The sequence below is a fragment of the Diadema setosum genome, chromosome 4 (genome assembly GCF_964275005.1).
Source record: "Diadema setosum chromosome 4, eeDiaSeto1, whole genome shotgun sequence".
NCBI lineage: Eukaryota > Metazoa > Echinodermata > Echinoidea > Diadematoida > Diadematidae > Diadema > Diadema setosum.
In genome coordinates this window covers 47,500,363-47,518,376 of record NC_092688.1, presented here as the reverse complement: position 1 = coordinate 47,518,376, position 18,014 = coordinate 47,500,363, and the positions used below count along the sequence as shown (strand labels likewise).

The following is an 18,014-nucleotide window of genomic DNA, read 5'->3' as shown; positions in this document are numbered from 1 at the left end:
TTTGTGGCGTTATTCCGAAGGTTCGTTATTCCGAAGATTTGTTCACCCGAAAATGAAATTCGGAAAAGCGAACCTTCGGAATAAGGAATCTTCGGACTGAAGAGCCTTCGGAATAACGAACCTTCGGAATAACGAGCTGTAACCGGAAATTCAGGTTGCTCTTTGGATGAGCGGACGGAGTTGTGTTAAGTGGTGTATCTGATTGAAGTATACCGTACAGAAATTTTGAAAAACAAACAAACAAACATACAACACAGATTTTTCTCGATAAATGTGGTACCGACCTAGATAAATCAACCCAACATCTTGCTGACACCAATTGCAGTCTGTTGCTGGAAATTCAAAGAAGTGGGAGCAGGTTTCACGGAGGACTCCCAGTGACTTAGCACAAACACCCTGAGTGTGCATGTTTTCAATCCTTTCCTCGTTTACAAAAATCGACAGCAGCTTTCTGTAAGACGCCACACAAGACAAAATATTCCAGAGAACAATTGCCCCGGAGGGTAGAATCCGGATATAAAGCACAGATATACCTGTCTTTCTTGGAAGGGGGAAGATAGTTGGGTAACAGGTGCAGCATTGGTTGCTGAAACTGGAAGAGAGTTTGAAAGGGCAGATGGCGCTTTAGCTGAACATCACGAGGAACATGGATAGAGATAAACACTGGGATACACAACTAGCAGGTGGATTCTAACATTCTCATGAAAAACGACTTCAGAGTGTAAATAAACTGACAGTCAGCCAGCGAAGAAAAGATGTCCAGCATCATCGAAGATGGGAAACAGGTGAGATTCCGGAGGTCCCCGTGATTCATTTATTTTACTTGGCAACGATGGCGGCACTGCTCCGACACACTCTAATCTCTCATTTCGCACTATCCACTGCTATCTGTTTTGGACAGCGCTGCGCTTGATCTTCACCGTCCTTCGGATGATCTGAACGAATTATAACAGCTCTCGAGTCAGCTCGTGATGACACCTCTTATAATAGACGAAATATTAAACAGGCAATGATGCAGTTACCAGTGACCTTCGCCCATTGCACCGCTCCCCTCCACTCGCGAAAAAAAACAAAACAAAACAAAACAAAACCAAAACAAATGAGAAAATGTACGGGATGAAAACTGAAACAACAATCTTGATATAATCATCGCCATGGCAACAGTAAATTCTTTAACAGGACTTACGATTTAAAAAAAAAAAAATCAATCTGAATCTGACAAGACGTGGTGACAAAGGAAACAGGGTGCATATTCCTGAGAAATATAGAAACCACAGCAAGAAATGAGCTGGCAAATAACTGAAAATTTTTGTAATATACGATTCTGAAAAGTGAAATTAAGAAAAGTGAAAAGTGAAACGTGACTCCGTCATCTGAAGGGAGAAAAATGCCAGAATAGAGGGGAATACACTTTCGACAGACATTCTCGAATAACTCAACAATACCATTTTTTTTTTGGTCGGTAAACTCGTCTTAGCTGAAAATTCAAGTTGACGAGAAGCTCAAATTCAACTCGTCTCCTGAATTTGTGACCCGTCTAGACCTAGTTACATATTTGGAAGTGGAGGGGTCAAGAGCTCCGTGATCTACTAATAGTTTGACCCTCCGGTATAATACACGGTTTTTATTGGCATCTCATCTAGCATGGTGTTGAAGTTGATTTGTGGCTTGTGTTTCCAGAGAATTTCTCAGCCAGCGTAACCTACTAGAACAAGTATTTAGCACTTTCTTCGGATAGAGACAGACAGTGAAAGTTTAAAAGTCGCTGCAATGGCTCGTGCAGAGTTGTGATTTTATTGTGCCACTTTTTTTTTTCTTTCCCCTTAAGATATCAATACGGAGGACCAGGGGGTAAAATACCCCATTGGGGCGACATTGTAAGGTCCAAAGGCGATATTTTGCGGTCGGATGAAAGGTAATTTGGATTGTTGTTTGTGGCTTTCTTCCAGAATCCCTCTTTCCTTTTATACCTCGCTCTCTCTTGCTGCTTTCACCGCTCCGCTTTGCGTTCGTTCGTTTATCATTCAGCGTTTCACGGTAAGTAGGCCAGCTAAAATCGGAAGCCAGATAGCAGAGGGACGCGGAGTTTTGTCGACGTTTTTGTATTTTCAATTTCGAAATCAGCTCATTGTCATTCAAGAGAGGTCGAGTGGCGTGGGGCTAGGCCTAGGCGGGCTTCAAATCTAAATAGATCATGATATTCTGGGTATCATTACCGAGTCATTAGAACACTGAACTGAATAAGAGAAGCGATGTTCATTCATGCACTTGACTGTCTGCAAAGTCCTTCTCAAACGCATATCATTATAACATCACTTTTGTTCCTGTTTATATGACTTACATGTCAGACCTGGATGTGTTCTGCCTCGTCTCACATTATCTTGACATGTCCTCCGATTAACCCTCTCGAACCCAGCGACTACAGTCTACATCGTACAACCGCATTGAAGATTTCAATTTCAATTTAATTTTGATCCATTTCTGCAACTTTTTTTCCAAGAAAACAATGAACAAACGGAAGTACAAAAACAGAGAGATTTCGTTCTAACAAGATTTTTCTGAGGAGCTTCAACTTTGACAACCAAATTCAATAGATCGTATAGATACACAATACAGTAAATTGTTGTATTTTCTATTCCGTGATATGATCCATGTTGCAGGGGTTGTCACAATAAACATATGTAATGACACTTAGTGAGAATACAGCCCTTTCCTCAGGACAAAACGACTAAAAAAAAAAACATTCTCAAAGATTCACTCACTAAGAGGGAGGTGAAAGCGCAAGCTAAGGAAGGGGGTGAGAGGGACCACGAATGGCCTGGTTTGATTTTACTTTGAAAAAAAATATATGATTATGCTAAACGGCACCATGAATTAACATAACATTGTAGTTGTCGATACTTCACTATATTATTTCAATATATTTCTACATTTTATACAATTATTAATTCAAAAAATAAAATTTATATATCATCATTAACTTCAACTTTCTTCCAAACAAACTGTCTTTTAAAACGTGTTTTGAAACAGCTGTCCAGAGTTCATGGATATAGCAATACAGGACAGACGTCCTCAACCCTTGTCCAGTGGAGGTCCCCTGCGTTGTCATGGAAACGGGATAAAATGGTGGCTTTCCAATTGCTCATTTGTCCGATCACACTGATAACTAATGACCATAAAAAGAACGTCAGTTCTTTGCATTCTGCTTTTTTCACGTGGATCCTGGTTTCATTACAAAAAAAAAAAAAATCCTTTCTAAAAGATAAAATAGATAAAAGATAAAAAATGCGAGTGACTTTTGATTGGTGTGGAGCTTCGATGACAAAATAACACATCCGCTATTCAAGTCTAGAACGTAAAGTATTGAAGAACCATGAAGTAGTACGGTGGTATCCATGCATGACACAGTGACCTATGTATACAGGTACGCTAGTTAAAATAAAATAAGCAAAACAAACAAAAAGCCAAACATGACGAAGGTAGTTCTTGTTACCGTGTCGCAGCGAACGTACTTTATCAACGTCATAGTATCTTTGAACAACATTCCGTGGCATGGAGCAACTTTGCGAACATTCTCAGAAACGCACACGAAGTTTCTCGTTATTCATAACAAAACCTTGCACAAACGTGATATATTAGAAAACGTAAAGTTCCATTGAAATGAAAACACAGAAATTGGCACAAGAATGTTGATGGAAGTCAAGCAGACAGTAACCTTGTCACGTTACTGTTATCCCGGACTTCGTCAACATTCGTAAGCCCCAGGCTACAAAGTGTGCTCCGACATCCGACAACACATTGGTTACAACTAATAACCTCCATGAGCGGTTTTACACAAAAACTGCAGCAGTAGTCTTGCAGTGACATGCAAATGAAGACGTCATGAAAACACTTTCCTGCCAAACCTTCCAGATACCCACAGACATGACAGCCTTTCTGTGGAGTTCACGGTGAATTGATGACGAGTTCAAAATAATTTGTCCACGAGTTCAATGAGTGACATCATGAAAAAGCAGTACCGTACTTTTAAAACAAAACCTTATCAATCTCTTTCTTGTTGACGCATGAACACCTGTAAGATATATTTCCATGCGAACTTTTGATATGTTACCATGGTAACATTTACCAGCTCCAGGTATTCGCCGTCATGACTGTAGGCACAGGGCGAGTTTTGTTTTTTTGGCCAAATCTGATACCACTCCTCTCTTCCTTCCTACGCCACTCTCAGATTTCCGTAAATGCACCTCAGAGTGTCACATACTCATAAACAAAACCAGAAAAGTCTCGGATTGGCGGTTTAGAGAGAACATCTTCATTGGACAATTCTGCCAAGAAACCTGTCTCATTGTTTATCTGCTGGTATTAAGTACAACATCTTGGGGATGATCCTGGAGAAAAATATCAACATTTCATAATAATCACACTTTCATGACATCACCTTCTGTAAAACCATGTAAAATACTGGCACACCCTATTCTTTTTCTTTTTTAAAGGCACTTGTTTAACCTGGGACATTTCGAGGAGGTCTGAAGTATGTTTTTGTTGTTGTTGTTGAAGGAAATACAATTACGATATATATCCGGAGGCAAAATGAAATTGTGAACAGCACTATATTCATTTCGAGGTCTTCACCCATTTCTTCACTTTCATTTCTTCTAATTCTGGACGTCCGACGGTGACTTCTTCTTGTACATGCACCTGTCATGAGATAAATCAGCTGAATGGTTGATTGCGTGGTAGAAAGTTCAACGTTAACTACTGGCCTTCATTAGAAATATGTGGGTAAACACAAATAAGCATCACGCGCGCGCACACACACACACACACACACACACCATAGCATATTCACTTTTACTTCTCACGGGGATATGAATGACTAGAATACAGAAGAATCTAGAGAATCATTTGTTATTGTAGTAGTTGCGTGAAATGGAAATGGTTTTCCCACACATTGCTTGTTGGTAAAGATAAATACTTACGTTCTTTCTCTCCCCCCCCCCCCTCCCTTCCCCCTTCCCCTCTCCTTTTCTCTCTTTAGATAGCACTGGCCTCTGATTTTAAAAAGCAAACAAAAAGAAACAAAAAGCTGTAAAAGCCAGCATTATGGCCAACATTGCAACCCAACAAGTAAAGAGCTTCCAAAAGGCGCTAAATCCATTGAAAAGTGATGGATTTAGCGCCTTTTGGAAGCAAGCTCTTCACACAGAATTATATTTGTTTGCCATAATCAACAAGAAAAACAGTAATCATAACTTCTATTCACCAATAGAGTGTGGTCACTATACATTCTCTGAATGAAAGATGTAACGAGCATGCCCAGTACCGCGCTCTTAAACCAGTGACAAAGAAAAAGTCGGAGAAACAAACGAATACGGACCAGTCCTGAATACTATACTGATACTTTGGAAACAGCTAACGAACAAACTCACTGAAAGTTCCCATGGCCGTTACACGTGGCTGCCGTTCCCAAACTAAGCAAGCTAAATCTAACTATACCTGAGTATTACAGACACAATGTACTTTCGGGAATCTGGTTACAACTTGGCCATTTAGTTCCCTTGGACACTTTTGTGATGTTAAATTTCGCGGTTACCGTAAGCCAATATAATGACGTTGAGCGTTGAAATAAGCGATTCGCGTTTACTTTGATTAATGAGTTTCTCACTCCCTTTGGTCATAATGACTTTGTGCTCGGATAGCTTTCTCATGGTAGTCCCTGTGATATACCTTAAAAAAAAAAATCAGTAACAAATGAAAAGATGTGAAAGGGTGGGAATGCCAGAGCTAAGATCAAACATACTCCTGGTTTTGCAACACATTTATGAGAAGTCTCACAAATTCTGATAGATGAGTCTTATTCCGTCGTGTTTGTCGCCAGTTACCGTGTGTGTAAATGCGCTAGCTCTTTTTCAAAGCTCCACTCAAAGTTGTCCCTGTTTGGAGAAACTCCTATCGAATATGATATCTACAAAATTTAGAGGACGAGAGATAAGCACAGTTGGGTGTCGATAGTCGTTTCATCGAAATAAAACGTCTTCAAGGTTCAGGGTTCCCTGTTCAAAATTGATCAAAACGACAATAAACTGCAGGTTTTCTGCATCACGGATACTTACCATTCAGAAGCTTCTTTTTCCAACTTGTCCCTTAATAATTCTCCTCATGATTTTTTTTTTTCTTGCAGTGTTTGTGGAAAGAAAAGTGCAGTTGACGTTTCGTTTTGACTTTCAGTTTGAGCCTACACCAATCATTGCAGCAGATTCTAACGTAGGCTACCAGATCTCTGTGAGGTGTGGCAAATCCTCACCAATCACTGGTGGATTTAGAAAGTAGGGTGTTTAGCCATCGAGAGTGACTTTAAAAGTCGTCATCTCTCACGCCCGGTGAACTTTTCGTATACATCGACCGATTACTGTGGAAATACCGGGAAAGAACAGGGGACCTTTTCCATCGAACCAGGGCGAGATGTTAACTGTGTCCAGCGGGCTTTTGTGTTTCTGACACCAAATATCAACCACTCTTGAGGCGCTGTCGATTTTAAGCACAGATTCCAATTTTTTTTTTCTGTTTTTTCTTTCTTTTTATCTTGATAAAGCCTGCAGTGAAACTCGTTTGACGAAGTGACCTGGTGGAGGTCCACGTTCTTGTGACCACTAGTGGCTGATATCAGATGGGTATTAAACCTAACGAGTCATTTATTTTAGAACCATAAAAAAGACATACAGATTAAAAAACACAACCTAAGTCTTATCAAATGAGACTTGACATTATCCTCATAGTTGCAATACGTCGGTATGTGGGTATAAATCATTTCATTCACAATGACAGCCCATACTTAAACTTCATTAAATTGCCTATATATGTATTCGTATAACATAGATGAATACAGGGTTTATACAAATGAGAAAACATGGTAAACACTGAGAAGGATTGCCCGTTAGTCTTTGATTGGCTCGTCAGCCTTTCGACACCTTCCAAGCTTGGATATCATAAATCCCGCAGCTCCCCCCCCCCCCCCTTGCAGAATATTACCCATTTTTTCTATCACACGCCCCTTTTTCTATCATACGCTGTTCTGATTCTTACTTTGCCAAGGATTTCGTCCAACGTTTAACAAAAACTCCCTCAGTTGTAAGTTCGTGCTGGAATGCTTCAGTCATTGTCAACAGAGAGACCATTTTTACAACGCACAATACAAAACAAAGAGACCTTGGTTCGACCAAACTTGGGCACGTCTGTCTGGCAGTGATGAAAACAAAGTAAAAGTTATTGCTCCTTTGTAAATATTTCGCCCTTGATATGATATTTGCGATTTATGAACGCAGTACAGGTGATACCTTCATCTGGGAAAGTTCACGTTCGTGAGAATGTCTCAGCTGACCCCCTGCTAGGTTAGTGGTTAGGCATCAAGCTGTGATTCAGTGACATGGGACCAGCGAAATTACACCCGCACACTGCGATTTCATATAGCCACTAAACCTGTGTATGCAATTATGTGTATGTGTGTTGTATGTGTGTGTGCGTGTGTGTGTGTGTGTGTGTGTGTGTGTCGAGGTTTCACTTTTTAGCGATTTTACATCCACATCTTCTCATCTTCGTTTCCAGGTGGGATAACAAGCCCACCAATCACAATCCGAAAGCATGGACATTTCAGTTTTACACCACATCTAACACCACACTATAAGACTGTATAGATCAGAAAGTGGAGAATAAGTTATTTTCACACTAGGCATTCTAAGGTCTAGAAAAGAATTTGACTGATATTCCCATTGTAAAATGATGCATTCTTAATGTATTATGATATCTTATTGCTTCTTGCAATTATCATCAACCTATACTGCCATCAGAAATATGATATCAACTTTAAGACAATGTTGATGGAAGCTGAAGACACCTTGGGATTTGAAGAAAAATTAAAATCTAGAGTGCGGAACAATGTCACTGTTCTAATCTGAACTTGCATCCCACTTCAATAAAACACTAAACAGCCACTAATACTCAAATCAGTTATGGTTACTCTGATGACGGCGGGTTGGTATCAACTAACAAGTTGTTGCTGTTTTTATACAATCCCGTCAGTTGTAAAAATCACTCATCTCCCTTTAAACCTGAAATTACACGCTCTATAATCTGAGAATGACATTCAATAATGTGCAATGTTCGGAGGATTCTGAATGTAAGCAAAAGACGCCTACTTCTCTTTAGTCCATGAGGGAGGATCCCTCCAAAAACTTAATAGAAACAAAACAAGCAAAACATACATAACAGAAACAGAAAAGGAGGAATTTTTTTTTTAAATATATACGTTTATTCCGTGATAGCGTGATATCTTTCAAGCAAAGAAAGCCGAGCACTGAGATGAATTTAGGGAAGAAATAGGGAAGAATGAAAAGAGAAAGTTAGAGGAGTGATGATAGTCGTTGTGTGATCTAATGACATCGGTTTAACCCCCCGGACAGTGCGGTTTGAGTCATGGAGCGATGCACCCTTGATCTCGCTGTAGGTAAACAGACGCCAATAAACACAGGAGGGACTAGCGGGACCTCCTCGCCTCTGTAAAGCACGAGTTACTGCCATCTGCGGCTGGTCCTTTGCTTCGACTTTTACTCTAGATAAACAATCAACTTGCGAGCATTCGACAAGTTCAAGGTTACTTTCTCAAGGTGATCGTTTTCAACAAAGTCTTGAAAACTTCGGCATGCTGCGTAAGAGACAGACGTACCAACATTGCCATCACCATTTCAAAGTTTATGACGATTTAAACACACTCTTACGCTTTCCCGATGTTTTGTGTTTTAAAAACTAGTGGAACTGGAACCAGAAGTGCATTCAACATTTCGCGGAGGGGGTGTGACCACCGTTAGTAGAAATCGTGGGGTTCAAAAATACCGGACCTTGAGTCATGACATGGAGCTACTGTATGTAGCTCTATGTCATGACTCAAGGTCCGGTATTTTTGAACCCCACATGGTCATGATTACTAGGACCTCTTTAGTAACAAATCAACCAAACCGCAACCGATTTTGATAAGTGGATGTATTATTGTTGTCTTTCCATTAGCACGACACCATCTAAAATTTCTAAGGATTCTATGGAGATCTTCCACTCTTGTATGAGACACTTCACTCTGCCATTATGCCTACGATAGGGACGAGTCCCGTTGAGGACAAGTCCGAGTATACTCGGGTAGGGGTCTATGGGAAATGCGTGTTGTAGCAAAATTAGTCCGTCCTCAACGAGATAATTTCATCGATACTCATATCAATGGTTGCTATGGCACGCGATGAAGATTCGCATGTTGGGACCATTACACCTGTCACTTCTTTGTTTTTGTTGTGTTTTTCAGACACCTGTTTGGTACGTCCAGTTTTCTGCCGAGCTGATGCTCGTGCGTTTTTAGTTCTAACATGCAGCTGCAACACCAAGGAGTGTGCGATAACTCCTCGGCAGTGATGAAGTACAGGTCTTGACCGTTGATGGTTCACATTACACAAAATTCCCGTTTGAGGTCAAAGTGTGGACTCTCTGTTCAATTTCTTCTCCCTGTGTTTGGTATGGATTCATTCTCTCGGTTTCTCTCTCTCCCTCCATCTTTTCTTCTCTCGGTGCCTCTCTTCTCTCCCTTTTGCAGTGTTTAACTCTCACACTGCCTCTGGTATCCACAGGGCGGACGATCCCAATGATATTGTCACACAGTGATCTTAAAAGGGTTAAGTTCTGTAGGACTTATGTTCCCTCGTGTTCTTGTTTCAAGGATGATCTGCAGCAGCGATGAGAGGACATTGTCATGCCATGAATGTGGCCCGACAGGGAAGGGGGATGATTCGCTCTACATAGCATCGGAAACCCCAAGGAGGTATCACAAACCCCAAGGTTTTCACTTCGTAGGGGGTGAAGCCGTGAAAGAACATTCTTCACATCGCCTTGTGTTTGCAGCCTTATAAAGATATATGCAATGTTTGACAACGCCTTGAAATAGAATTAAACTCATTCAATGAAGAAGCTCTACAAGTTTTGCAAGGTTTATATCAATCTTAACCCTTTCCAGTCATCCCACCCCTCTAAACCATATCAAAATAAAGAAGTGAAAGTGCAAACTCAAAGCGCATCCCTCATGTTCAGTTAACGACATTAAAACAAAATGGAACAAATAAAACGCGCACATCGAGAGTTTAGTCACACCGCGCTATTTCTAACCCGAAAACGAAATCATTGTGAATGACTGAATGAATTGATGAATTGATTGAGCAAATAAATCAGTTACTTGGTGATTTATGCTATGAACAGAATGTCTCTGATAACTAATAATTTAAAAACTAATTCAGACCCACATGTGTTTGCCGTATGTAGATCAGAAATGGTGTCACTGCTATTGAGCATGCACCGGAGCATGAAAGCCACACTCTTCTTACGTTAAATCTACTTTCATGGTATATGCATCAATTTCCGGTTTTACTTCACATTACACAATCGTTACCGACTATCAATTAATCGTAGCTTGATCCCAACAAAGTAGGCCTACGGGTTGACAAAACTGAGATGATTAGCATTCTATTCTATCCATAAAACGTTTGAATGATGATGTCTTAAAAAAACAAAAAAAAACAACAACAACAAACCTTCCTCTTGATGGCTATGAGGCGAAGGGTGTAGAACAAAGTAAACTTCATATCCAATGTGGTCGAAATCCAGGCCGTTTAGCGATCACAACGGATGGATTTAGATCTATTTATTTCTCCCATAAATTTGTTTGTATTCTAATATCATTCTCGAATGCCTTCAGTAACGTGATCACGTGATCCATGTAGCCTAATAACGCATGTTTTATCTTAAGAAATGACAGTGGCATTAAAGAAAATTGCTCTTTTTGTCTAATGAATGAGCGGACAAGTCACGCTCCGATGAACTCGTTTCCGGTCGGCACCCCCCTCGATGTTCTGCGAAAGAAAGCCGAAATCTTATACCTCATCCCTCGTCTAAATCGATCAAAATCTTCCTACTTTTTTTCTCTTTTTTTGCTACTGAATTGAAAGATTCGTCATCACCCTTGTGGACTATTGATTTTTTTTTAAACTGATGTGACGCTGTCACAACATGAGTATGTCATAACTTCTCTCGCTGCGGTTGGTTCCACATCACTTTCACATCACGTTTGAGTTTAGGCGAGACGATATCTCGAAGTGTTCAAGAAAGCTAAGTTTCATGTAATGCTGTCTTTAATAAAGACATTTCCTTCTGTAAAATCCCTTCCATATCAAAGGGCAATTGTAATTTCAGTGTTTGTTTACTATTGATCTAGCTAAAAATTAAAGAAACTGCTCGATATCACAACCTCTACGATAGAATCATAGGAGAAACGACAATTTGTCACTCTAAATGCCATGCAGATTTATTATCATGAATGAACAAACTTGAAAAGCCGCCGGATTTTTGTTTCCATGGCAACCTGTAGCTGTGTTTTGGTAGTCTCCGACAACTGACAGCAGAAGTTGTTGTTGTTGTTTCTTGTACTGAACTTGGAAAGTTTTCGAAAGTTTACAATTTTATGGAAGACGTCAGCTGACAGAAATGTCGATGTCAAAAACGTGAAGTGACTTCGATGCTACTGATTGCACGGTTGGTACGGATTTATAGAATCGGAATTGATCGTTTGTTTATCAGAAGTACATGGTGACAATCAATTGCACACAAATCACGATTAGTAATGGAAAAATGAATTATGAGTGTAAAAAAGCGCCGACACATATACACACACGCACCACAACAAAACAAAACAAAACAAAACACATCGCAACTTATCTGAAGACACCACTAAACGCTAAGAAAACTTGTGATGTGTTCTTCTGCATGACTTTACAGGATCCCCACATGTTCCCTTTCTCAGCTCGCGCTATATCAACTTTGTACTTGCAAAGCAGTGAGATAAATCCTACAGGCCAGCATGTATGACCTCCTTGGGATGACGAAATGCACGTCCACATTTATTTATTTTTTTTTTCTCTCCAACTGAGACACGATAAAGGGAAAGCGTAGAAGCACTGTAACCATGGAAACGGAGCCAAGTACGCGGAGTGTCAGTGACTTTTCTTCCTGCTCCAAACTCGGCTCGGCGCTCCCGTTGGGGAGACAAAAATCCCAAATCTTCCCCGTTATGAATGCCATAAATGTTATCAAAATAAACATCCGGGTGACTCTAAATATATCAGAATTGCAAACTTACCAAAGTTTCTAGGAAACACTTGCCCTGATCTTCCGTGATCGAGGAGTCAACGGGGAGAACGAAAGCCGCTATCGACTTCAGCATCAACAAGGACAGTAGTAAGGAGATTGCAGTGTTCCTCGTCACTGGACACCTTGGAGCTATCCGGCAGTGAGCTAGTCTTGCAGTCATGGTGACGACTTCACACAAACTGATCACCGACTGAAAGTGCAAAGGGACGCTGAGGGAGAAATCGTCGCGATACGAAACCGAATTCCTCAACCGGTTTTATCTTTCAGATCCCATTAACCACTGCGCAGACGATATGCCACAACAACCGTTTCGCGTGTCGCGTTGGGTGTCTGACAGCCTCGCCTCGGATTCACTCCGCCAGCACACTCGGCACGTCGTCCCCGTTCGCTCGCTTGATGCGACTGACGGGCTGAATGATCCGGCTTCTACTTTTATATACAACCTTCGTTTTATTGTAAGACGGGGAAAAGTTGTGCTGTAGTATGATATGGAGGGCGGTATATTCGTCACAAACTTATTCTCGCTGTCTCTATCTGCGGACTCTGAATCAAGTTCCGGAGCGGTTTAGAGAATGAGGGACAGTCAGACCGCAACACCCTGAAAAGCCTTCTCATTTATCGTACGCGTATGCATGGACCTTGCGGACATGAATACGTAATGAGCTGGAAGACCATATTTTTAGAGTCCTTGTAATTCTAAACGACATTACCAATCTTCCTGATTAATACATCGATAAAAAGCTGAAAAGTTGTACTTTAATGACATCCGACTACTTGAAAGGTTGTGACATATAAAATATACTGAGCAAGGAAATTACAAAACATAACATTTGCATATTTTTCATTTTTCTTAGGGGGTACATTAGAACAATGAAATAAACGTGGACCAAAATCGAAGAGGTATGAAATGAAAGAGGAAATATCATACTATGGAAATATGATGACTTCATGTGGACTGATTATTGGAACGGGTCAGGTGATCGAATAAATCATTGCGTTGTACAGTTAATTTTTGACGAGATTTCAGTTTGCCGCGAATACGCGTTTCTGATTGGTCAATTCCCTCTGAGTGGAGAGTTGAAACAGTTGGTCAGCGCGGAAGGACAGTAAACGTGTGCTGTACATACAGTAATACTCTGTGTGTAGATAAAAGTGTAGGACCCTATGAGTGTGTGTGCGCGCGCGCACGATGTATGTATACGCGCTCGGGCTAAGATCTCCACGTCAACAACAAGAACAACACTCCACTCTGATCGACAGCTCAACTTTGGCTTGGACTTTGTTTACTCAGCTAGCAGTAACTGTTGCATTAATGAATGGCTCATTATCAATCGATAATAAAAGATCTAAAACTTATTGTGCACACATAGTTCTTTGGGGATCTCTATTGTGAATTACAATAATTATTCCATCTAATTCCACTGTATACATCGCTGAGTAATTTAACTAATGATACCCTGAGAGCATATGATCATGCATCTATCTCAAATTGCCACTCCACGATTTTCACTCGACGAGACTTTCAATTTTTATAGTTTTCTAAGCGAGGGACCAATTCAGTTCTTACTGTGCTATTATAACAAGAATCTCTAGAATGTTGGATATCAGTAATGAGTTGATTCAACTTTGGAACGGGTCGGGTGATCGATAGATAGAAAGCCTTGTCATAATATGTTCTAGGATCGTTTTAAAAAATGTCAGTAGGATGCGGTGATAAGAATAACGGTATCATAAGTTCATTTCACATGATATAAGCATTAAAAGGTCTGATTAATATCAAATATTCACAAATCATGTCAATTAGTCACGGAGAGTAGATCTTCATGTCGTCAATAAATGAATCTCGTAGACCATGCACTTTGTCTCTGAATTATCTCGCAAAATCTCGGGTGTTGAGAAGGACATGCGCAAAAACCTGCGCGTACGATAAATTTTTGATTTGAGCTCATTAACAGCAGCGTTGCGGTCTGACTGGGGACTGTTGCGTCATGCACCCCCGGATATTCTGCTAAAAGCTTCTCATTCTGACAGAGTTGGGTTCATCCATGCAGCAATATAGCGCTGTACTCGACGCGATTGAAATGCGCGCGCATCCACTGGGGAGGGAGAAACCAGCTGGGCTCACTCGCATTAGTAGTTGCGATCGGTCGTAAATCGTTACGTCACGAAAAGAAATTTATCTCTCAGCCAATCAGAATAATGCATTCGCAAACTTTGTTTAACTCCAACTCGCCAGTAATCGCTAATCTTTTACTTCGGAGTAAACATTTTTTTTCACTTTTTTTTTTCACAAAAAGGCTGAAGATTACTTTATTTCAATTCGGCACAGTCTTATGATATGAAGTATATAATAAGAAGGACAGCATAAGTTATGTTTTTAAATGTAGCTGCTGATCTTCATTGTTTGTCTGTCAATAGATCTAAAAGAGTGTAACATTGGGACATAATGCGCATGTAGCCTAATCGCTGAGAAATTGCGAGGGAAACGTTAAAGAAGTGTATCATATTGAACAGTGGTTGACAAAGAAAGGTGTGCGTATTTCCAAAACTGCGTGTGATTAATGTCACGTCTTGATTATTAAAAGACATTTACGTGTGACCTCGCTGAAAGCGAAGCCTATCATCAGACAATTCATCAAACCCTTGATGATCTCCACAGGAAGACAGCAAGAGGGAGACACTGTAAGACTTCGCGGTTCAGGTTGAGTTCATCGTGGCCAGTATGCATGTAATCCTTCCGCAGCTCATAGAATTTACTTGAACTGAATTAAGGACACACTTCTCTTGTCTCAAAATGAGAGACCGATGAGTATATTGATCATATGAATACCAGTGGTCTGACTGCCGCTGAGTGCCGTTAACAGACATCTTTTCTTTTCTTCTTAATCAACAGCTAGCCTGTCAATTGTGATCAACGGAGATACTCGGCAAAACTATAGAGTGGCCGTCTTCACCTAGCCTTTCGGCACCCTGCCACGCCCCCCCCCCAAAAAAAAGAATACAAATTTGAGGTCAAATTGCCGTCCTTTTAGATCAGTAATGTCATAACTGATTGATTGCTTGATTAGTAGTAGGTTGAATTGATATTTTCTTTGCTCGCTTTCTTGCTTCCTCGCATGCTTAATTCGATTCAATTTAATTTGATTTCTGCTTTTTTCTCAAAGCGGAAAGAGAAAAATATTGATGAAGTGTACAATATAATGCGTTATGCATCCAAGAACGACAAAATATAGAGAAAATGGTACTTTGTAACTAATTTGAGTATAAGCCATAAAACGCAGAGAAAAAACATAATATGAAAGTTTACTCTACAGATGGTATGGGAAAAAGATGGAGATGGCCATTATGAGCCGAGCTTGAGTATGATGGCAGCTAAGGAAAGAAGAGATGAATAAGTTTATTCACTTATATCATTCATTTGGTAAAGAATATAACTTATTCAAATATTCATCCGGTAATATAAATATAGTAGTGTTGGCGAATTGTGTGTGTGTGTGTGTGTGTGTGTGTGTGTGTGTGTGTGTGTGTGTGTGTGTGTACGCGCGCCTGCGCCATATCATTTACAAACATTGATAAACATAAAAAACTATTCACACTTTGACGTCTATCGAAGCCTCGTAATTCTTTGCTGCTACATAACGCCCAAAGTCCGTTTATGACGTGAATATAAACACAACTTTTCAAATTAATCGGGCTCAATGGGAATTCTTACCGCATTAAACAACGTGTTTTATTCTCCAAAACGGAAGTTTTCAAATGGAATTTTGTCTCTTTTGTGAAGCTCGCCTAGAATTTGCTCGCCATACAGTAAGATGGCACGGTTCGACGAAAAGAAAAAATAGCGAGTATTATTTCCTTTCGCTGATTTCACAGAGATTCAAATACCTTTGCATCGCTGAACAGCTTACACGCACCAATCTGTACGGATTCAGTGCGCGAGAGAGAGAAACCCGTCAAGCCGTCATGGTAATGGACGATGCGCGCTCAAACGTTTCATGACGTAATCAGGAATACAAAGATGTTGCAGTTACGTCACAAAGGAGGTATGCAATAAATAGACAGACGTCATAATATTATACACTTCAACTTCCAACATTTTTAGTGTGTATTTTTGTGGCCTCTGTCTCCTCCTTTTCTTTAGTCTCGAAGATTTCTAAAGGGTGTTATTATGCCCTAAATCATTTATCTCAGTTACGTCGAGGACGGTTTCTTGACTAAAATCATCTGAGATAGTCACTATATAGCATGATTAAATTACACCACAAAAATTCTTCTTGCTATACGAAAAAAAAAAAACCCAACAACAACAAAAACCAACATTTTCAATGAGCCCAACACAGAGTAAGGCTAGAATGCTAAGTATTACACAAAATCGACGCAACATGGGCGGCTTGAAACTTTTTGCGCTTTTTCACCTACATTGCATCGTAACAACAAACCAGAACCCTAGTGCAATTTAAGAGCTTAAAAGCATCCTTATGCTTTTGAATTATTTATAGGCCTATGAAGTAAGTCTGCATCCCGAGTATGAAAGTTTGGAAGGAGCAAGATTCAATGCCCATTTATCACTTCACTGGTGACAAATCACTTCCTCCACCAAAGCCGAAGTGAAGCAAGTCATGGTGTGGCGGACTATCAGCAATATTCTAGGTGGCGCTATTTATTAACACCCATAATGCGTTTCAGTGAAACTCCCTCTACGGCGTGTTCATCATCCGAAGTGACTGTCCAATGGCGACAACTGTGTGTGACGCAATGGGAATTTTTGTGCAAACTATTGCTTATGACCTATTAATTCTCTCAAACGCTACTCCTCCCTCTGTATGGTGAAGGGTCGTGTACACGCATTGCTTACTTTATTACCTATCACCTCATTGCTGCTCACACTGAGTGCAGTCATTTCCCTTGCACGTGATGGGGCGTCAATCCACTCGACATCATCATTATGATTTTATCTTTTCGAAATTACATACACAATATTAACGAATAAATTATGTATAACGTACTTAATGATATACGTTTATAATATATATATATATAATACACAAGGGAGACAAAATATTGATTACCGTAGAAATCCTCCAAAAGTAGAAATCCTTCAAAAAGAGAGGAAAATCTAACTTCGTGTTAACTGCTCCTATGTGTTTCCCCTTCCAAAAAGTATTAGAAACATTCTTGTCAATGCAACAAAAACAAATCTGGTATCAATGAAAATCAAATTAAGGGAATTGCCAATTTCATACGCCTTCTTTTGCTGGATGAATACTAGAGCCAAGAGCAAACATAACAATAAGTTGGGGCAATATACTCTACGGTAAAAATCTACTTAGCCTTTTTTAAAGACCATCTTCTGAAATAGTTCGAGAGAAGCAAGGCAGAGGGCGTCAGGCGAGAAAGAGTCAGGAAACCATCGAGAGACAAGCTATGATATATCAGTCAAGACCCCGTGGCTTTCCATAGCAAGCTCGGCTTGAGCAGCGCTCTCTTCGCGCCAAGTTGTCAGTCAAGTGGTTGTCAGTGATAAAAGCATGAAGGCATTTGAAAAAAGGCTAACTCCTACACACACTGTTCCTCTTCCTCCAACATCGCCCACCCTGGGAGAGGAGCAAAAGGTTAATTCTAGTTACGATCTATCGACCTTCCTAATTTTCTCCCTTTTTTTCATTTAGGTACACCATACATTCCTTGAAGTAATGACGTCACGACGTCACCAGCGGAGCGCGCTGAAGCATGTGGATTTATAGCAAAGTAAACTCCCCTCTGACGTAAACATACTGCAGTGTCGT

General features: G+C 40.3%; 1 protein-coding gene across 1 annotated transcript in view; it reads right to left on the bottom strand.

Moving 5' to 3' along the window:
• The window catches only part of LOC140227372 (stromelysin-1-like), a 36,063-nt gene extending 23,346 nt beyond the window's left edge, over positions 1 to 12,717 (bottom strand). The window contains exon 1 of the mRNA XM_072307784.1: positions 12,218 to 12,717. Coding sequence (XP_072163885.1) covers positions 12,218 to 12,388 — 171 coding nt within the window. The 5' untranslated portion in view covers positions 12,389 to 12,717. The remainder of the gene's footprint in view (positions 1 to 12,217) is intronic.
• Positions 12,718 to 18,014: the final 5,297 nt, after the last annotated feature.